Source organism: Heterocephalus glaber, unplaced genomic scaffold, assembly GCF_053883595.1.
Source record: "Heterocephalus glaber isolate CG9 unplaced genomic scaffold, H.glaber_assembly_v1.0 deba00000818, whole genome shotgun sequence".
Classification (NCBI taxonomy): domain Eukaryota; kingdom Metazoa; phylum Chordata; class Mammalia; order Rodentia; family Bathyergidae; genus Heterocephalus; species Heterocephalus glaber.
In genome coordinates, this window is record NW_028258164.1 from 18,098,273 (window position 1) to 18,122,098 (window position 23,826).

At 38.7% G+C, this 23,826-nt stretch overlaps 1 protein-coding gene across 3 annotated transcripts in view; it reads right to left on the reverse strand.

Annotated features, from left to right (window-relative positions):
• Lmbr1 (limb development membrane protein 1) overlaps positions 1–23,826 on the reverse strand; it is a 149,679-nt gene that overhangs the window by 71,599 nt on the left and 54,254 nt on the right. For 2 of the 3 annotated variants that reach the window (XM_087207839.1, XM_004860331.3), the window contains one exon: positions 7,741–7,844. The exons of the other annotated variant lie outside the window; for it this stretch is intronic. In XM_087207839.1, the coding sequence (XP_087063965.1) occupies positions 7,741–7,844 (104 nt within the window). The remainder of the gene's footprint in view (positions 1–7,740; positions 7,845–23,826) is intronic. 3 annotated transcript variants of the gene reach the window in all.

Consider the following 23,826-nt stretch of genomic DNA (forward strand, 5'->3'; position numbering starts at 1 on the left):
GTCATTAGTCATGACTAATTATATCTATAAAACTGTTACGTGAATATTGGAAGTATTTGGAGCCAGTGTAGTTAAAAGTATAATCACTTTAAAATATGAACCTGGTGACTTTTTATTTCTTCCATAACAAAACTTTTCTTCTTTTAACAAAGAAGCCTCAATTATGAGGCTTTAGTAATTTGATCATCATATAAAATAAAGTTCCAAGTTTAGTTCCCTATTAAACACAAGGCCTATTTTTTTATAACATGTACTGCTATAAGATAAAATAGATCTTATTTCAAAAGATACATAAACAAAAGCTGACCACGTCAATGCATGTAATGCCTTATGTCACTGCGCTGTGATATAAAATGATAACCCTACGCAAACTCTCCTGACACTTCATTAACAACTTTCCCATCCTTGACACTGAGCACCTAGGGATAACTCCTGCTTATCCCATCTTGAGCACTTTATCAGCACATTAAGTGAGAGCAGTAAGCACCACAGTAAGCCTAGTGACAGAGACTGCCACCCCACCTTAGAGATGTGGGCCCAAAAAAATATGTCCAAGGTCCCAGGCAGTAAGGACAGGAGTCTGCACTTGAGCCCAGCTATTCTGGAAACCAAAACTCACATTTTTTTGCCACTACACTATTATGCAAACAGACAACCTAGCCTTAAATGTAGAAAGCCCTCATTTTTTGATGGATACAGACAAAGATGAAAGTAATGGTCTGACTCAAAGTACTGTAATAGCACAAAGTCTGTGAAAACTGAGTGATGATTTAAAAAAACAGCTGCCACTCAACAACACTAGAGACTAAAAGGCTGACGCTACAGCTATTTCTTCTACATGCAACTACACCGAGAAGAGTGACACAATTGTCATTTCAGGAACTACATGACTGTTAATTCAAAATCTTTTTAAATTCACATCATTTTTAGATAAAATAAGTATATTGTTCTTTTCCTCAAGATCATGCTCATTTCCTCGGAGCTCCTACATGCTGTCCTGAGCCTCTAGGTCTCAAAGGTCCAGCCACAAGGACATGACCACACCTTTCATCCAGGTGAGAGGGCCCAGCCACAGGGACACTGCGGCAGGACCACTCCTAAGGAAGCTTGTGCCAGAAGTTTCTCGCCAGCGAGAGATGTTTTGAAAATAACCAATCTTATCTATGCTATTTCTAAGAAACTAGTGCTCCCAACTGGGGAGCACAAATACACTACTCTGTTTTCTTCTTACACATGTTGGGAGAATCAAATTAACACGTAACAATGGTTAGTGAGATATGACTTCATTTTCTGTAATAAACACCATGATCAAAACATGCCCAAGTTAAATTTCCTTGCAGAGTTCCCAGCAGGAGCCTTCCTCTTCTCTGTGATTTCCTCTCACCCAGCAGAACCATGCCAAATATGCGCATGTGCCACTAACACTAAGCAGCACTTCCTTAATCACTCATTTCCAACAATTTATGGATCATGAGTGGCAAAAAACGAGCAAAAATAATGAAAGAATGCAATGAAAGCTCACAGAGACAGAGGCTGGACTTCCTACTAGCTGCTCTTTAGCATGGAGGCCTGAGACAAATTAGCCACTGAGGGGAAAAGTCATCTGGTCATAAAATACAGTATAAGGTCAGTTTTATGTAAGTTTGCCAAAAGGAACATAAACCAGGACAATCTCAAACTGTGACACAGGATAAGAACATATTAAGGAAACCCTGTTCCTCCTCTATTGTGCTGTCATGTTGTCCAGCTTTATGAACATTCCCAGCGCCAGCACAGAATGTGCTGCTTCCACCTGGTCAGCGCAATTAATTAAGAAAGGAAGTTACCTCAAATTTTGTACTTCTTTCTTTTATTATTAAGCACTGTGTTTGAAGTTACAGGAGTTAACCTCTTAATCCTACAGATCATGTGCTAGGTTCTGGACATTCTGGGATGTCTGGATGGTTTGAGTAATTGGTCAGGATGTTGCTGTTGCTTATGTTAAATTTTATGCCAGGACTTCAAATCAAAGATAGACATTAAAGTGAAGCAAAATACAAATACACTCCCAGAAAAATCTTGAACTTATTAATTAATCACTCATTAAACTTCTAATCACATGGTGAAATCTGTTTCCCACTTTAAGTTACTTTCTCATAACATTTTAATTCAAAGTAAGATAATAAAATATGAAATGAAATAGAAATATTTCTAACTCTTTTTAAACACTGCCCAGAAGTCATACCTCTAGGGTTCACTAGGAAATCAGAAAATATCTTGTGACACTAAGACAGATACCTTGGAGAGGTCTTCTCCGAGGCAGAGAGAGAAAGCATCACTGCCAACCTGCGCCTCGAGGCCCTGGCAGCACTGTCTGACCTCAGACTATCTCTTAAAACCTGACGTTCCCAAGACTCACTGCTCCCTGCACTCATGCATGACTGGGGTCAAACTTCGAAGAACCACCTCTACCATGAAATGAGCCCAACAGACATGTGTTTCTACCAGAGTGAGAGTTCAGATGTAGACAGGTCGGGTTCAAGCACACGAGGTGTGCAGGACAAGCAGGAGACAGACAACAAAATAACCTGCATGTGGAAAACTCTTAACTGCTCATAGACCCCAAGCTCCCAAATAAGCACTAGCTTCTTACTAAAAATTTACTTTATCGAAGCCATTTATACCGTCGTAGACTTGAGAATTAATGAAGAAAGGGAACAGTGAGGGGATGGGTCCAATAAAACAGAAACATACGCCACAGTAAGGAATGAGAAGAAAGGTTATTTAAGGCCCTTAAAAGGACATGGTCAACCCCCTAGGCCTAAAATGTCCTGTTTGAATTAACATAGAGGTTTAATTAAAAACTAAGTAGAGAATTCTACTTAATTTGATTTTCAATTCAAGGTCTGCATCCGCCCATGGCCAGTGGCCAATTTCCGCATCTCAGTACAATATGCAAGGAGCTGTTTTAAAATCGATTGCCCAGGGGAATCCACAGGAGTACTGTGGGCCATGTGCCATCCAGGGAATACACCAGACTTAGACGTAGTAAAACAGCACCAGGAGGGTTACCACAGGGGAAAGGAAATTTAACTTAACCAAACTACAAGTTTGTCAGGACTCTGATCGCTGTGCTGCATCTACCATTGGAAATGTTTCTAACCTCTCCCCAGAGTGGGTTATAAACTATGTGTCAAACATAATCAATGAACAAACAGTTTTATGAGAGCACACTTGAATATATATACTTGTTAGCCAACTCTGTTAAACACTTCACACACTGCAGTCAATGATAACATTAACTTCAATAAAGCAACAAGGTTAACTCCCAATACTGCCTATAATGCTGTACAGAGAACTACGTCTCTTGAGAAACATTATTTGGAATCTGACAAGTAAATACCAAATGATACTACTTTATGCAAAGATACACTGAACCATTCAAATACATTTTTTATAGGTTAGACCTAACCATACAAGGTAACCCTTGCAAATCTCAGGTAACTTATTTTAAAACTGAAAATGCAAATATTTTAAAATAACATACTTTAGGGCCGGGGATTTAGCTCAGTGGTTTCGCCGCCTGCTGCACAAGCGCAAGGACCCAAGTTCGATCCCGGTACCAAAAAAAATAAAATAAATAAAATAACATACTTTCATCAATTAAGTTTAAAGCATTCTAAGACATTTCTGCTAAGGTCTAGAGTGAGCCTTATCTTCAAGAAGATTTTTTTCAAAGTTTGTTACCTTTAATGCTAAACGATTTTGTTCTGCTTTAGTACATGCCATTTCAAGTGTGAAAGTGATTTGGAATTTTAAAACTGACTGAGATAATAAAATGTGAATAGTTAAGAGCTAGTTGTACTATATCTGGGTGCTTTCTGAATCCAATATAACATTAATATCACAAACAACATTAGTAAGTAATAAGAAAAAAGTAGTCAAATGCATTTACAAACTACCATGAGGATAATGACAGCTTAATAACAGCTAACGTTTACTAAAGTTCAGGGATATGTGGTTTACATGAATGATATCAACTCATTAAATCATCAAAATAATACAAAAAAGGTGAATATCATTACTATAGCCATTTTAGAAAAGAAAATCTGAGGTTTAGACGAAGCAAATTGCCTGGCCGTTCAATTAAGAAGACCAATTTTTGTACCTATGTACACTGAGCCTCTCCTCCCTGGAACCTCCTCCTCAGCGTGCCAACAGCCTAGTCCTACTTTACAGTTAGTCTCCTCCTCGGCCTTCAAGCTACAACTCCATCACTCTCCCTCCTTTTCTAGCATTAAAATATAAGACCATACATTGCTTTCTATAGCACCTATTCACTCCCTAACTTCCCAGTCAAATCAGTGGCAGCCAGCCTGGGCTCTGCCTCAGTGTCCTCTTGTTAAACGCTGTGCTATATCTAGAGATTGCCTGGTTTAATAATGGCAATTATGTTGTATAAGCATCCCACACCACAGTCCTATCTGAGTTCATGAAAGGCCCTGATCACCCTTGAAGGATTTTGAGGGCCTGACATGGTCAAAGACGTGCTTAGAAAATAATATGCTTTTAATTGTGCATGGAAAGACTAGAAGTTAAAAAAAATTAGAGGAAGAACTGTATAAGTGTAGATGTAAATTATCTCCAACTACCTCTGGGGTCCCTGCTCAGCTGGTTCTCCCTTTGACCTTCAGTCTATGAGGAGCTACAGTGACATGTCACTAGGTTTTTTGTCATATTCTTTAAATCCTAGAGACTTGCTAATCCTGCTTCACCAGAGGTAACCAAGTCCTTTGCCTGGCTGATTAGTTCACAAGAAGAGCAGAGGTGAAGGATTGTGCAAGATCTTCATAACAAGCATAAATTAGGCAAATATCTTGTGACACCAAACTTTCAAAGATGAACACATATTTGCACCGAGCTGCTTTTTGCCTTTGGCAACAGTACACAAGAGGCAGTGTTAGGGAGAGGAGGAACTGCACATGTCTCAGCAAACATCACTTGGCAGTTTTAGTGACACGTGCCACCACATTCTGTTTAGCAGAGCTGGGTGCATGACTGGCTGGCTGGCAAGACACAGTGCTTGGCACTGTGAAACAAGCACTCTTTGGCACTCTTTTCCTTATGGGACATATAAAGAAGCTCTAAAATGTGGGCTTATCTCTACGCTTAAATGAAAGAGTAGATGTGAAAATCCTTTTCAGAAAATCTTTTGCCAGCCCCATGTTGTCTGCAGCATAAAACCTAAATCACCTAGCAGAGGAAAGAGGGCTCTGGGACCTGAGGCTGAAGGCTACCTGGGAACCCTCACTGCTCCACCACCCTAGCAGTGTCCTGGCCAGTCCCTCAACTGGATCCAAACTCTGAGCCCTGGCTCAAGTCTCAAATGCCACACTCTCGCGAACCCTGCAACCCTGCAAGTCCCAGCTCAATCCAGGCTGGCCTCCTCCTGCACAGCCTGCCCCGAGTGCCCAGGCAGATCAGGACAGCCATTTCCTCCGCTGTTTTCCTCACCTCCCCCATTATATAATCGTTCATCACTCTGCACTGTTGTTTTGCACCTATCGTTTCCTCCCATATCAGTTACTTGAAGGCAGAAGTCCTGTCCCTTCATCTATGTCCCCAGCAAACTCATGTAATGACAAATGGCTAGTATTTAAGATTACTTAGTAAATCCCTATTGAATGAATGAATATCCCTCAAAAGCTGTGGCTGCAAAACTCTACAGAAGCCACCATCCCCAGTGGCCTCCTTGCTTCTGCTTCTGGCTTTCATTCTTTCTCGTCTACCTTTCGTGCTGAGTATTTTACAGTCCATTCTCCAGAGGTCTTCTGTCCTCTGGGTGCCAGAAGAGCCCCTGCTGCTTTCCTCTGCAGCACCCTACTGTCCTCCTGTCTTCTCTGCCCACACCCACTACTGGGCCACTCACCTTCCTTGCTGCCTCCACTCGTGCTCTCAGAGTGGTGACAGGTGAAGGAGCTACCCTGCATTTTGGTTCTAGTTCTACTATTTTACACACATGGTCCTGAGACAGTCTGACACTATTTAACACCTTTGTTTTTGTTTTGGTTTTGGTACCGGAGATTGAACTCGGGTCCCTGTGCTTGCTAAATCCCCGGCCCACTATTAAATACCTTTGGATCTCAGAACTAAATCCCTTCAGCAAGAATACTTCATTTAATGAATAATGTATTCAAGAAACTATAATCAGTAACACGGGCTTTTTTTTTCTTTTGCCACAGCGGGACTGAAGGATTGAACCAATGGCCTCGTGCCTGGTAGCCAAGGGCTCTTCCACTGAGCTACATCCCCAGTACTGTTTTGTTTTGTTTTGTTTTGTTTTGTTGAGATAAGGTCTTACTAAGTGACCCAAGCTGGCCTCAAACTTGTGGTCCTCCTGCCTCAGCCACCCTCGGAGCTGAGATTACAAGCATGTGCCACCATGCCCAGCTGAAACAGCTTTCTAAATGGAAACTATACAATTCTTTCTTCATGTTACATAATTTCAATTTAATCTTAATACGTCAGGATAACCTGGTCATGGTGGCACCTGCAATCCCAGCCAAAAACCTCAAGATGAGTCTGCAGAAGCAACACTTTAAGCATCTCCTTTCAGAGATTCTTTCACTGCCTCCTTCAAGACATGAGTTTAAAAATGTGTGACATTTGAGGTTTACAATCAGAAGAGCTGTCAAAGTGCCAAACACATAGTTATATTAAATGCAAATAATAATTCATGCAGTTTACAACTTATGTCAAATTTCAATTGGCATTACAGTATTATTCAATAATAAGATATTCACTTCATACATCACAACATGAATCAAAGAATTAGGAAGGCGTAGTGTACCTCAGTGTAACACTAGACTCATTTCTTCAAATTTAAGTTACTCAAAACTTATTAACTACTTAAATCTTTGCATTATATTCCAAAACTTTATGGCAAAGAGCTGCATAGAATATAAACAGAGCTTTGTTTTGCTTTAAAATGCTGTGTTTAGAATTAACTCCTTGCCTCTTGTACAAAGCCTCAATCAGTCTTTAAAATGCTCCTTGAAGTCTTCCACTCTACCCACTTCTAAACCCTCCACAATGCCCAAGATCATCCACTCTCAGGATCCTGACTAGCTAACAGAGCTATGTGGTTATATGTGTTAATATCTTGCAAATATTAAAAATGAAATAATTTTTATATCAAGATATATTTTAAGGTTTTCAGAATTTCATATTATACTTTCAAATAAATGAGATACCCCAAGAAAAAATAATAACTATTGTATCAGGTTTATCCTTTACACAAAAGACTATATTAGGCTGAAGCATACCATAAAAGTACTCATGGGCGTTGGTCATGGTGGCCTGTGTCCATAATCCCAGCACTGTGGGAGACTGAGGCAGGAAGATAGCAAGTTCAGGCCCAGCCTGGGCAACTGAGTGACTTAGTGAGACCCTGCTTAAAGTAAAATATGAAAAAGGGGCTGGGACACAGCTCAGTGCAAAGGCCCTGGGTTCAACTCCCAATACCATCAAGAAAAAAAAAAGGTACTCTTGGGTTTAAAAGATGACTTCCTTCCTCCCGTGAACATACAAAATAATCCAACATGCAATGTTATTCACATTATCAACAATATGTTATTATTTGTTAATTAAATTTCTTCTATTCCATTCAAATGGTTAGTTGAGCCTACTTCTTCCAATTCAATATGAATGGCATTTACTTCTTCATATAACAATTTTAACTCCAAAACTCAATTTACTTACTTTTTTCAGGCCAGCAAAACCTTCAGATTCCAGAAAGAAAAAGGCAAAAGGCATCAACACAAATAAACAAAGGTTGGAAAAGAGAGAAGCAAGATTCCACAAACCTATAAAGAAGATAACAAGAAAGAAGAAAATCAGGTTAAATACCGACAGGTCTTTTCAAAGTTCACTAAATTGTGTTTATCAAGACCTATACTTTTCTTTTTTTTTTTTTTTTTTTGGTACTGGGGATCGAACTCGGGTCCTTACGCTTGCACAGCAGGTGGCAAAACCACTGAGCTAAATCCCCGGCAAGACCTATACTTTTTAAAAAAATTTTTGGTACATGTTTGCAGTACAATGATTATATGCATCATGGGGAGTTGGTACACTTACATATCTTAATTCTTTTTATTTCCCCTTCCAAGATTTTACTTTTTGACAGTAAAAGTAAACATAAACTTGAAATGATAATTGGTTATTATTATTATAACTTAGCAATCAAAATAATTATTTAACTTTTCTAATCATAATTTGTGGCTATCAGGAAAAGCCAGTACCGAAATCAGTGAGTTTTTCTTCATGCCCTAAAATAAACTAAGGAGATGACATGTGCAGAGACCCAAAGACATGGCTCTTTAGACACAAAGGCACCAGAATATTTAAATCAGAGTCACTAGCCTTTACTGAGTACTTACTAATTGCCTGACACTCTGCTCCATATTTCATATGCATAATCCCATTTAAGTCTCATAAAAACCCTAAAAATATTAACTAGCATTTACTGAGCCTTATGTGCCAAGCACCACTCTGAGCGATCTGCAGGTCTCCCCTAAACTCATTTGCTCCTCACAGTCCCCGAGTCTGGTGGTACTGCTCCCTGACGGCAGGCAGCAGAGGCTGCTGTGCCACTGACCAAGGCGACAGAAACTGCAAGGGCAGAGCCAGCTCTATGCCTGAGATCTTGTAAACCACTACATCACAGAAGGTTCTAGTAAACAATTCCAAGCAGAAAGGAAAAAGGAACAGAGGCAAACAAGCTCACACAGCCGTTTCTCTCTCTGCCACATCCAACATTCCTTTATAAAGCCACAATAAGGGCCAGGGATTTAGCTCAGTGGTTTCACTGCCTGCTACACAAGAGCAAGGACCCAAGTTCGATCGTTGGTACAAAAAAAAAAAGCCTAAAGCCACAATAAATGGCCACTAATATAAGAGCAGAAATAGAAAAAGACATTCAAGTGTGTCACTGGCAGAGTGTTTGACCCAATATCGCCCACTTTTTACAGGTAAGACTTCGAGTTTCAAAGTGACAGCTATAATCTCTATAAAAGTTAATAAAATCAAGGGACAAACATAAAAACTATGCTAAACACAAATTCAGTGCACTGCATGCAACATTAATTCAATGTCTTTAAAAACAGACAACCAATGTTCTTCCCACACTTTTACTGACAGGCAGTGTTCACAGCACTGGAGATGAAGGTGGAGCAAACAGCACCTTTGCCCACAATACATGTGCTAGGAGGTGGGGTCAGCACCAGTGCTTTCAGTGAACAAAGAGAGCCAAAGCACCTGTCCCCAAGTAGTACTTCATTTACAAACTCATGCACAAGTTTTACAGTAGTTTCTCTTTACAGTGGGATTACACTCAGTCCTTTGGGATAGTGAGGGTACAAGGAATCGCTGGGGCATAAACAATCAATTTAGGATTCACACAGGTTATAGAGAAAGATCTGCTTCTTTTAGCAGAGAAAGTAATGCAATTAATACAATCAATTTAGTTTCTTGGCCAAAAATCTTGATGATGTAATAAATTTGCAATATGCATTTATCTTTGCAAAAAAGAAAATATTTTACAAACTTTTTAGGAAACAATAATCTTAACATCGCTTAGTGCAAAACTAATTTGAACTTGTTAAAGTAAAAACTGTTCTAAAATACTTTTATACTTTTTGGCCCTTAAAAACACAAAAAGCTTAACACTTCCATCCATGTCTTTGTTCATAGGGATTGTAATTACATTCAATAATTTTATTGTTCCAGTACTAGGAAGGGCACACAGAGTGATGGTTAAATATACACAGGGACCTTGTTAAGTCACACATTCACTGTCTATAAATGAAGCTTATGACATGTCTACAGGTGTTGTTTAGCATTAAACAAAATAATATGTGTACAATAACTGGAAGAGTGCCTGTCACAAAATAAGCCTTTAATGGTTTTCTGTTTTCATTAGCAGTTTCTCCACAGAGGCTACTAGAATACAGTGCTATTAGCTCCCATATCAAGCTCCTTTCTTTTGGAATCCCCAAGCTCATTTCCTAGCTTTTCCTTTCACCTTCCTCTTTGCCAGGTATATTGACTCCTAATTTTTTTTATTAGCAATCTGCAAGTGTCTGTCCACAATCTTCCCCTCCTTCCAGCAGGCTGTGGTTCCCACAGACCCAGCTTTGTAAGCAATGTATCCAAAGTGAGACTAAAGAGGCCTAGGTCAAAGCTGTGCGCTCCAGGTCCAGTTTATAAACTTGAGGGCAGAGTCTGTGGCTTCCATTTTGGGTGCTCAAAAGTATTTTCACTTCTTTAGGGTTTCCAAGTAAGTTATACCACATACATGAACCAAGACAGTAATTAGTATTATGTGAATTATTACATACAAAAATGATTACTAGGGGCCAGGAATTTAGTTCAGTGGTTCTGGCGCCTGCCTTGCAAGCGTAAGGTCCCAAGTTTCAATCCCCGATACCAAAAAAAAAAAAAAGATTACTCTTCAAGAGGCTAGGGACTGTTAATATGTTGCTTTGTTTAGGCATGGGGAAAACATATGCCAGTTTTAAGACATTTATGTTATAAAAAATAAAAGTCATCATGTCAAAGATTATAATGTACATGAGATAGTTTTATTCCAATTAAATATCATACAATCCTTTCAGAAAACTGTAAAAACTATGATCTACAATTTGTGAAATATACCTAATAATGCAGGTATTATACTGGACACATTAAATCACTACCCAATCCTTTGTCTGCAACCTTATCATTAGGTATCTCTAAATCTAAGTTCCACAACACATATACATACTTCTCTCCCTCACTTATGATCTCCCAATGTCTATTTTAGTGCTGAGGAATCAATAACAAAGTTGCATGAATGAACAGCACTATATTATATAGCTAAATGTTAACAAGGCAACACTCTCCATGAAAAAGTTCACAGGCCAAACACTATGGGAACAGCCTTAGAATTAATTTCCAAAGCCAGGTGTAGTGGTGCACACCTGTAATCCCAGCACTTGGGAGGCTGAGGCAGGAGGACTGACAAGAGTTCAAGGCCAGCCTGAACTACACAGTGAGACTCTGTATCAAAAAAACAAAATATACAGAAAGAATTAATTTCCAATTGTCAGTGCAAAATAAAGAAAATATATGTATACAAAAACTAAAAATATTAATTTAACAGCTTCACTGAACTATAATTCACATGAAATAAGCTATGCATAAAGTGTGATGGCTTACATATGGTTCCAATGTGTCCTCCATGAAGGCTCAGGTGCTGGAAGCTTGGTTTCCAGTGTGGCAATGTTTAGGTGATGCAACCGTTAAGAAGCAGGGCCTGGCAGATGAGCCTGTGAGGGTGGTGCTGCCCTTGTGAAGGGACAAATGCCTTGTCATGGGAGCATATCCTCACTCTTGCGGTGAGTCCCCTAAGATCAGGTTGCTATAGGAAACACCCCGTGCACAAGGCCCCTTCCACATGTGGCTGGTTCACTTTCCCTTTCTCTTGTGTCATCATGCGGGGGAACCATGGCTGTGGATCCCCAGAACTTGAGCTGAAGAGCTCTTTTCTTTCTAACATAGCAGTCCGAGGTATTTTGTTAGAACAATGTAAAACAGACTAACACATAAAGTATAAGAGTTAGCATAGGAATGCACCGGCAACACCATCACCACCATGAGGTTAATGGACATGGCCACCCCTCCTGAGGGTCCTCGCACCCTTCTAGAATCCCCAACTCCTCCCACTCCCCACCTCACCCACCCCTAGTCAGCCACTGACTCTGCTTTTTAGAAAACACATTTTCTAAAACATTCTATAAAATGGGTGGTATGGTTTACACACTTGTTTTTGTCCGGCTTCCGTCACCAACCACAATTACTTTGAGATTTTTCAACCCTGAGATCTGTATGTCCATAACATGGATCAGACTGAACTGTTAGTGAGTTGCACCCACCTGAAAACAGGCATCAAGATTGTTCACAATTTGTGGCTGCTACAAATAAGGCTGTCGTCAACACTCACGCGAAAGTCTCTGTAATGGACCTACTATGCTTTCATTTCTTTTGGGTAGGTATGTGGGCAAGGAGTAGCTAGGTAATGTGGTAGGTGTGTATGTAACATTTTAAGAAACTGCCAACATATTTTCCAAAACAGTTGTACAGTATACCCCCGCGAAATCACAGTTCAGAGTTCAAAGCCTCAGTTGTTCGCAGATTTTTCCTTAGAACCTAACTAATAATTGTTCACAGAAGCCCCCGCAATTTTGTGGAAACTACAAATATCCTCCACAACTGGTTTTTTAGCAGGAGGTCTGCAAGTAGCCAATCTGAGACCATTATTCAGTTCTCCTTGCTGTTGACTGGCTGCTGCCCTGTAACCCATCTCCTGCAGATGGACCAGCATTCCCATATCATAACAGGTTGCTGTACTGACTTGTAGCTATCTCAAACGTTCTCGGTTTTGTTCTTATTAAAGCCCTAAGATCCCTACGATGCTGCCAAAATGCCCTGCACCTTCTAAGGCTTTATTAATACAGTATTTTATAAATTAAATTCTGTAACTGCAGGAGACAGCATATTTGGGATTTAAACTATAAAAATAGGCATATGTAGGCATTTTTCTGACCACAGCTGAAATGTGCGGTTTTTCACAATTCGACGTGCTCTAGGAATGTAACCCCTGTGAATTTCAGGAGTTCATTGTATTTTACATTCCCATCAACAGAGCCTGAGTTCATCTACATTCTCACTATAGTTTTAGCCTTTTCAACAAATTCATGGTGTCATCTCACTGCTGCTTTAAATTTCATTTTCCTAATAATTAGGGATGTGTAAATCTGTTCATAAGCTTATCTGCTATTTATGTCTTTTTTGGCAGAATGCCTCTTCAAGTCTGTTGCTGACTGTATCACTGGATTGTTTTCTTAATGTTGTTTGTCAAGTTCTTTATATACTCTGAATACAAGTCTTTTTTTTTTTTTTGTACCGGGGATCGAACTTGGGTCCTTGTGTTTACAAGGCAGGTGGCAGAACCACTGAGCTAAATCCCCGGGCCTAACTGAATACAAGTCTTTTATTAAGTATGTGACCAAGAGATACTTTCTCCCAGTCTGAGGACTCTCTTTTCATTGTCTTATCTTTCAAAGAACAAAATTTATTAAAATTAACAAATTTATCATTTTCTTTTATGAATTATGATTCTGAAATCTTACCCCAGAAATTATGGCTTAGCCCAATGTCACAGATTTTCTCCTATGTTTTCTTGTAGAAGTTTTGTGGTTTTAGGATTTATATTTAAAGTCTATGGTCCTTTGAGCTACATTTTTATGACAGTGTCAGGTATGCTCTGAAGTTAATTTTTTGCCTAGGATTATCCAATTGTTCTAGCTCTATTTGCTTAAAAGAATATCCTTTTTGTCACGAAATTATTATTGCACCTTTGTCAAAAATCACTTAACCATATACATGTGTATCTATTCTTGGACTCTCCATGGAGTTGATCTACTTGTCTGTCTCCATGCTGCTACCACATGGTCTTGATTACAGCAGACTTAAAATAGTCTTAAGTCTTAAGTTCTCCAAAGGATATGTTCTCTTTAAAAATTATTTAGGCTATTGTAAGCTCAATGAATTCCATTCTGAATTTTAGATGAGCTTGTCAATATCTACCCAAAAAAGCCACTGCAATTTTGACTGGCACCTTGTTGAAGCTACAAATCAATCTGGAGAGAAATGATATTTTAACACTGTCATGGACAGAATGTCCTCCAAAATTCACAAAATGGAACCCTGGGCCCCAATGTGATGATATTTGGAGGAAGTTAGGTTATAAGGGTGCAGCCCTCATGATGGGATGTGGTGTCCCTTAGAGAAGAGGCAGGAAAACGTTGCTTTCTCTCCTCTCTGCTCTCCACTCTGCAGGGACACAGGAGATGGCTACTTGTGAAGCAGGAAAGAACCACCCTGAGAGCCTTGTCAGGCCAGCATCCTGATCCTAGACTTCTATTCTCCAGAACTTTGGGAAACAAGCATGTGCTGTTAATGCTACCCAGTTTACAGTATTCCCTTGCAGCACCCCAAACTAACACAGCCTACTATCTGGAGACAGATACGAAAGACAAAAACCCCTAGAAAATTCCAAAATCCTAAACCAGAAAACATGAGTGGCAGACCTGCCAGCATGACTACAACAGCTATGGCAAACCTTTTAGACCTTCCAATGATACAAATAGCCCTGTGCAGCATATGTGCCATAGGTTCACCACCACACAACCTTTCTTCTCTTGGAGCTTTTTAAAGGTTCATGCATACAGATTGCATCTCATAACCAATTATATCAGAGTGACTATGGGAAAAGTCATGCAGCAAACACAGCTGACATGACTCAGCACCCCATAAATCATGCTGCCAATCATGCTGTGAAAGACCCAATGGGAAGCACCCTAGACCCTGTGCAATATTTTAATTCTTAAAACCAACATATTTCACACTCATGCCATTTTCCTTTCTGCCAGTGCATGCTCGCTTGCTCTGAGCATATTGTCACTTTAAATTTCACTAAACTTTACTGCTTTTTCCTTACTGTTATTTGTCACATCCAATTCTTTGTTCATCACACAGAGGAACCTAGAAACCTATTTGGGACCCATCACCTACAGCAACATCTTATTTACTGTGGTACACTTTAATTATCTCTCTGCAATGTGTTATAGTTTACAATATATAGGTCTCACATACCCTTATTTATTTTACATTTTTTATGTTTAAGTAGTACTGATTTTTGTTTTTGGTACCAGGGATTGAACTCGGGACCTTGCACTTGAGAGGCAGGTGCTGGAACCACTGAGCTAAATCCCCAGCCCATAAGAAGTACTGATCTTTAAATTCCCTGCCAATATGAAAAAATATAGTCACATCTTGTATCCTGCAACCTGACAAAATTCACTTGCTATTTGTAATAGATTTTTTTTTTTGGTACTGGGGATTGAACTCGGGTCCTTGCGCTTGCACAGCAGGCGGTGAAACCACTGAGCTAAATCCCCGGCCCTGTAATATCTATTTTACAAGAGTCCATCAGAATTTCTACACAGACCATCATATCTTTCAATAGGCAGTTTTTCTTCTGCAACTTGAGTGTCCTTTTAATTTCCAGAACAATATTAAATAGAAGAGGTCAGAACAGGCTTCCTTGCCGTGTTCCTGATCTCAGCGAAAATATTCTGCCTGTCACCGAGTATGTTACCCAAAGTCTTTATTAGGATGGAACATTGCTTTTAAAAGTCTGGTTTTCTGATTTTATCAGGAATGGATATTGAATTTTGTCATATGCTTTTTCTGCATGTATTGTGATTTTTTAAGTATATGAATACAGTAAATTATATTGACTGGTTTTTCAAAAGTCAAGATGCATTCTTTTTTATATAATGTTATATTTGGTTTGCTTAAATTTTGTTTAGAATATATGCATCTATGTTCTTGAGTGATACTAGTCTAGTTTCCATGTAGTATCTCTGTCTGGCTTTGATATCAGGTTAATGTTGGATCATGAGTTAGAAAGTATTCCTTCATCTTTGATTTTCTGGAAAAGCCCATGGTACCAAAGTCCATACAGCGAGATCCTCTTGGCCTACAGTTTTATTTGTAAGAATGTCTGTAACACTCTCACAATGTCTGAGGAAGCATTAATTGTTTTTGTGTTTCAAAGGATTTGTCTATTTCTCTAAGTTACTGAATTTACTACAATAAAGGTGTTCACAAGATGCCTTTCAAAAGCTGCAAAATCTAATGATGTCACCTCTTGTTATCTCAGAAAATTTCTTTTTTTTTTTTGCACTGATCAGTATAGAATTATTTGTCAACTTTAATGATCTGACTGATTTCTCATCTTTTCCCCCCTTTCTTCTTAGTTCAGGAATCATTTGTTCCCCTTTTTCTATTATACACAAAATTTATTTTCTGTTAATGCAGAAAATACAATTTCTTAAGGCAGAATCCACAGAAACTGATTTGAAATCTATCTTCCATTCTAATACAGGCATTTAATGCTATACATAGACTTTCAAATAGCAGATGCTTTTAGGATCTTCTCTTCTTCCCTGATTCTGATCAATTTGATGATGGCTTCAGGGTAATTTTTAATACTCCCTTTGTACAGGGCTAGTTAGACATAGAGAGCATGTGGCAAATCAAAGCTGTTCACCTTTTGGCCAGAACAGGAGAGGAAAAAGAAGATGCCAAGCCCCTACTACCCCTTCAAAGACACAGCCCCAGTGACCTGAGAAATTCTTAAGTTTCCATCACCTCCCAACGGCACCAAGCCTCTTGGGGAACAAACTATATCAAATGGAAAGTAAAATACATGCTCTGTGCTTTCCAGTGCCCTACCTGGTATACTCTGGCCCTCATGGCCTCTCTGATCTCCCCATGTGGGTGCCAGGGCTTCTTCTGTCTGCACTACAGGCTGCTGCCCTCTCCAGGCAACACCTTGTTTTGTCTCCCATCTCTGAGGGATTACTGCCTATATCTACAGTTCCCAACTTGCAATTTTACAACTTACAGTGATGCAATGGTGATGCAGATTTATAGAAACCATACTTTTAATTTTGAATTTTGCTCAGGCTACCCATATGCAGACTAATATTCTTCCGATGCTGAACAATGGCCATGAGCCGCACCTCCAGTCAGCATGCAGCTGTGAAGAGGAACAACTGGTGCTCCACAGTGCTCCGCAGTGCTCTTCGGTGCTCTGGCTGCTTTGATGTATTAAATACAGTTTCAACTAAGTCTGTATTTTCAACTTAAGCTGGATTTATTAGGCTACAACCTATCCTGAGTCGAGAAACACCTGTACTTTCTTGAAAAACTTGGCCCTCTTAAACCCCATTTTAATCAGATTATATTTAACTTTTAAAGTGTTTCTCTACCAACATTTTAACACTGGTAATCTTAATTTTCTTGCTCTAAGTCTAAGCCTCAGTTCTTGATAGAATACAGGAAAACCTGTAGGCACACAACACAGCAACAGAAAGGTTATTTACTACCTAAATATCCTAATAGATATGTTATTTTAAAAGAAAAAAACCACTTTTTTAACAAGCAGTTACCTTCTCTACTTCAAGTTGCCCTCCCCAGATACATATTAATATATCTGCTCCTCTTCTAAATGTTTTCAACATACACCCGAACAAAGTCTTCACTATAGAAAGAATAAACCTCTACTTTTATGTCCTAGTTTTCTCTTACTGGAGGGAAAATTATTTCCTGTTGTGAAATATCGATTCTCTATTCTCTTGCCCTGTATTCCTAAAATTCAACTATTCCAGTGTGCATTTCCACAATGGGTCTCCGGGATACTTCTATAAGCACCACCAAGCTTATTTTTTTCTCTCTTTTCCACACCCTTTTCATTATGTCCTTTGATACATTTACAAACTTCAGTCTACTGAAAAGACAGTTAGCTAGAAATATTTTAATCCTAACAGTGAAATAACTGCAAAGTCTCATTTGGATTAAGTTCTGATTGCACTGTTCAATACCTCCTTTGAACTTATTCTAAGGTGGAAATACAGGAAGAAAAAAAAGTCAAAAATTAAAATTGGCCTTAGGCAAAAGCTGACAAACCAGTAAAAAGTACCTATGTTGACTAATACACTCACTTAAAATTAAGATAGTTATTGGAAACTAAATAAGCAAGTCTTCAGTACCATCAACAATGCATTAATGAGCAGCAGTGTTTGCTGGACAACTGCACAAAATGATTCAGATTATCAGAAAAGTTCTGAACACAACTAATTTAGTCTGTCATGAAATTAGATGCCTGTTTTCATGTACTATCAGTCTTTTCAGTCTAAGTAATAAAAAGTAAAAACCTGAAGTTTATTAGCCACAATAAGTAAATATGAAAGTTTCAGACTAAGCTTATGGTAATCTAATTATAAAATCTGTGACATAAAAGAAAGTTAAAGTCAGTTTGAGAAGACTAATATACAGATATAATAATGTATCTAATATATACTGCTAAGAAGTTTTCATATTCTTGGAGACTTTGCAAAGCTTTTTAAGTTTGTAGCCTTTAGTAACACATATCATAAATGTATAAATATTCCTTAACAATTTCTATAATTCTGATAGAGCATTCTTAAGTTAAAAATTACCATTAAGGTCAATACACATATTTTAAATGTATTACTTTATATTAACTCATAAAACAGAAAATGGTCAAATCTCTACTTCAAAAAGCTACAATTAAATGCTTAAATATAGCAGAAGTCTTAAATTCAAAAATGTGATGGTTTGTCTAAAGCAATATTAATGGCAACCTACTTGAAAAATATCTGTTAAACTTCAAAGAGGTTTGAATTTAAAGGTTACTTGATAATCCTAGGATACTTAGTTTAAAACAAAACAAAACAAAACAAAACAAGATTGAATTGTCAGACTGCCACAGGATTCATTAACTTATAGCTCCATCTGCTGGAGTCACAAATTATTTCAAAATGTAACATACAATTCAATAAATATAATTTACCATTTTTCTTCATATAGACAAAGACTTAATGAATTTAAATTTGAAAATTAATTAGAATTAAGCAATATTCAATAATTTCTAAAATGACAAAACTAAGTTGAAAATCACTATTCCAGATGAATTGAAGAATTCAACTGTCAAAAAGTGACATATTTTTTAAAATTCTTCACAGAATGCATGAGCATCAAAGGAAAGATAAGTATGCTTTCAGTGTTGAGAAAACCTCACAATTAGAGGAACCTCTGCTTATCTACTTACAAGAAAAAAAATGGACTTTAAACAATGAGTTGTGAAACTTTATATAACTTTTTTCTTATAACAAAGAAACAATGTGTTATCCACAGTAGAAATATTATACAGTGCAATTACAATTTCAGTCATAATCCTTTCATCCACCCTGAGAAAAACACTGTTGGGCTGGTGATTTAGCTCAGTGGCACCGCGCCTGCCTGGCAAGCACAAAGTCCTGAGTTCAATTCCCAGTACTGAAAAGAAAAACCTTGTAATTTATTGTTCAAGATATTTTTCTACGAACTTACACGCACAGGTACTTTTTTCCTCTGAACCAGAGGAAATCAAACTGTACATTTATCCGACTATAAATACGCTTTTTTCAGACATCTTTATATATCAACAAATACTCATATCCATCATCTATAATGGACAAAAAAGCACCCCACTGTTTGGGTCTACCAAAATTTAATTAAGTTAATCTCCTACTCAGAAGGCAGATTTTATTTTTTAATATCATAAACAAAACGCCTCACTATCCAGTAACTCAGTGTACATTATAATAAAGTGACTAGTGACAGCAAGTGACTAACTGTTAGTGGCATTTAACTAATAATGGAATAACAAGATTTATTAAGGATTTATTTTTTATTTAATAACTTCACAAATCTTTTTTAAGTTTGATTGCTTCGAATCTAAAATTATGTTTTGGCCAGGCATGGTGGTACACATCTACAATCCCAACACTTGGGAGACTGAGGCAGGAGGGTCACCGTGAGTTCCAGGCCATCCTGAACACATAACAAGACCCTGTCTCAAAAAACCAGATAAATAAATAAAGTTTTGACCTTCTCTGGAAATTAAAAATGGAATTTAATTTTAAACGATGGTTTTTGCATTATTCCTTCATGGTATCCAAAATAGCACATCACTGATTCCTGAAAACATAAAAGTAAAGCACACAGTCCTTGCAAAGACCTGTCAGATTCATTATGGCTCATTTTTAAAAGACTGACTAACAAGCTGGGCAATCAGGTTGGAAGTGGGTATTTCTGTGTCTAGGCATAGACACAGAAGCAAACACTGCTGGTGTTTGGTAAAGCAAACACTGGGCTTCTCGAGAGGGAAAAAGCTTCAAAAAGTGACGATTTCCTGTCTTTAAGGCTACAGCCTAATTCCATCATTCTGTCTTCCAAAGTTTCACCATTATTGGTTTTTAACTTCAGATTCACATTACATAAAAAGGAGTCACTTTAATATGAACAACCAGTGGCCCTTGGCATACTCCCAGTGCTGTGCTACCACCACCTCTGTCCAATTCCAGGACACTTACTCCAACTCAGAAGGAGGCCAGCAGGCAGTTGTATCACTGCTTTCCTATTTACAGAACTGAAGAGTTTTTATGTCTTTCTACTAGCTTTTAAACAGTGTACACGACACAGAAAGTATATGTGAATGCATTTTTCCTATTGTAATTATACCAATAATACAGACTTTTGCCACCATTTTGTCACCTCTGCACCTTGTTCCGTTCCACAGTGCACTTCAGCTGCTGGTATGTTGTGGTCCAAGCTGTGGGAAAGATGGGACTTGGCCCACCACCATGCCAGACTCTGACAACAGGCACCGCAGAGGGCTCTATCCATGCCAGTACTCCAGCATCATTTTCTTCCATCACACACATTTCAAAGTGATTTAGTCATTTTCTCATCAGAGACAACTCATCACAGAGTTTTAGAACTAAGACTAGTAATTTATTTATTTATGTTACTAAATTCTGGCCCAGAGAAGTTAGGTGGAAATCTCAGGTAATATGACTAATGTGAAACATCTTGAACCTGTGTGTCCAAAATCAAACACTGTAATTAAGCCCAATTCAATATACTTATATACATGAAAGCATTTTCAATACTGTTTAATCATATCAATAATACCTAAATATATTTATACACATGAAAGCATTTAGCCTCTAATCCATATGACTTATGCAAGTCCAATGACCAAAACTTCATATTTACAATTTTATAGGATAAACCACTGAATTCTTTTTTAAATTATGTTCATTCTTAAGCAAAGTATTCCTAATGATACAATTAATAACTTTTAACCCTTCAATCAATAAATATTTATTGAGCATTTTTGGCGTGGAAGTACTAGAATAGAAGTTCTAAAAACAGAAGTAAAAAGTAACAGAAGTAAAAAGATATGAGAAATTTTCTGAGTCCTCAAAGAATCCCACAGATGTTATAAAATATAAATGATTAATATATGCGTACAGATGATGTAACTGTGCACTGGGGAGGAAACAACCAGACCTTTCAGGGACTTCTGGACACTCACTCTCATCTGACATTAATTTCAGGAGACTCAAAACTTTACATGGCCCTCCAGTCAAAGCAGGGACTAACAGAGTTTTATAGCTCAGGCCAGACTCACAGTAGGGCCAGTGAGCCCCTACCTATCCTGTAGTTATTTTCCCAGTGCTGGATGCATCATTTGAATAGATGTACTCAGCAGCTGAGGGAATCTGGCCTGTGTAGTGAGGGCCAATATGGTAGAAAAGGCCAAGTGGAAGCCACTAAAACTGTATCTACTCAGGAAAACAATAAACAAAACAAATACCACCCCTTGGAAGGATTCTAGAGATTTCTGCTACCATAAAGGTCTTGAAAGATGCCAGGGTGGTTGTTCCCACCCTATCCTCATTCAACTTGCCTATTTGGCTCACGTAAAAGGCAGAATAGATCTTAAAGAACGACAGTGTACTATTATCAGCTTAAGGAGTAACTAATTTCAGCTTACTGGGCCAGATGTGGTTCCAGTGTTTAAGCAGATTAACACAGCCCCAGGTACCAGGTAGGCAGCTATTAATCTGGCAAATGCCTTTTCTCCATGCCCTTCTGTGAGGACTACCGGAAGCAATTTCCTTTCAGCTACATATCCCTTTCACAAGAGGCACACTGGTCCATCACACTGATGACACTGTGCTGACTCGAACTATTGAGCATGAGATAGCAACCACTCTTGACTTATTGGAAAAATATTTATGTGTTAGAGGGCAGGAAATCAGTCCTACTAAAATTCAGAGGCCTTCTATCTCCATGAAATTTCTAGAAATCCACTGGTGTGGAACATTTTGAGATATCCCTTCTAGGGTAAATGATAAACGGTTGTATCTGACCCTTCCTACACCTAAAAAGAGGCACAACATCTAGTTGGCCTCTGGATTTTGGAGGCAACCCATTTCCTCTGTACCATGGATGTGGTTACTCAGGCCATTTACTGAGTTACCTGAAAAGCTGCTGATTTTGAGTAGGCCCAGAACAGAAGAAGGCTCTGTAACAGGTGCAACCACAAGCTGCTCTGCCACTGGGACCATGTGATCCAGCAGATAGAATGATGCTTGAGGTGTCAGTGACTGACAAGGATGCTGCTGCCATCCCAAATGCCTTGCCATCCTCTTTGGACAACTACTCTCCTTTTGAGAAACAACTCTTGGCTTGGTACTGGACTTCAGCAGAGACTTTACCCATGGGCCAAGTTACCATGTGTCCTGATTTGCCCATCAGGAAATGGATACTTGATGACTCTTCAGTTTAAAGAATCAGATGTGCCAGCAGCATTCTATCATCAAACAGAAATAGTGATGTGTGATCAGGCCTGAGCACGTCTGGAAGGCACAAGCTCATGAAGAAGTGGCCCAAATGACCATGGTGTACACTCCCATGACACTGCCTCCTCTCTCCCCACTGGCATCTACTGGCTTCACAGGAGTTCCCTAAGATCAGACGGCAGATAAAGAGCAGACCTGGGCCTGGGTTATAGGTACCACCTGAAAGAGGACAGCTATAGCACTACAGCTGCTCTCCAGGGCATCCCTGAAGGGAAGAGGTCAAGGAAAATCCTCTTAGGGGGTAGAACAATGGGCAGCAAATCTGGATATTCCTTTCACTTGGCAAGAGAAATGGTCAAATATGCAATTATATACCATCTAATGGGCTGTGCCCAACGGTTTGACTAGATGGCCTGAGATTTGGAAGAAACATAATTGGAAAATTGGTGACAAGGAAATCAGGTATAGAAGTGACGTAGACAAATTTCTCTGAATGGACAAAAGAAAAGGTAAAGATAACTGAGTCCCATGTAAATGCTCACCAAAGGATACCTCCCTCCACACAAAGGAGGATTTTTAATAATCAAGAAGACAGGATGACCCAAAAGACAAGAGGACTATAGATACAAGTACCCTCCCCTTCCCCAGCCATCCCATCATCATCATCCAGTGGGCTCAAGAACATAGTGACCATGGTGGCAGAAATGGAAGTTCAGCATAGGCTCAGCAACATGGACTTCCACTCACTGAGGCCAACCTGGATACAGCTGCTGCTAGCTGTGATTTGGGGTTTCCAAATTTCCAAATCCAATGCATCTTTCTTTATTTTTTTCAACTTTTTTTTTTTTTTTGGTACCGGGGATCGAACTTGGGTCCTTGAACTTGCGCAGCAGGCAGTGAAACCACTGAGCTAAATCCCCAGCCCAATGTGTCTTTCTTTAAACAGTCACAAACACACACACACACACACACACACACACACACACACACACACACCTTATTTATAAGAAACAAGAACAAATTTCCTTAGCATCATCATGTCTCCAAATTATATGTGACAGGGCTGGGGATGTAGCTCAGCGGTACAAAACCTGCCTGGCAAGTGTGAGGCCCTGAGTTTGATTCTTGCTACCAAAAAAGAAAAAAAAAAAATTGTATGCGACAGAAATAGAATGTATGCATTACTTATGAAAATCTTCAAAAAAGGTGTTAACTTAAAATTTAAAACATAAAAAGTCCTACAAAACTATAGTCTTTAAAACAACATTGGCTTCGATCCCCAATACAAAAAAAAAAAAAAAAATTGGCATTGGCATATGAAAAGACAGACAGACAAACCAGTGGGAAGGAACAGGAAGTGAGACCCAGCCTTTGCTTCTTGTTTAGTCTGGACCAGGCATTAGACTAAGTAAGTAGTAGACACTATATACATACTGCATTCACCCCATAACCCCATATA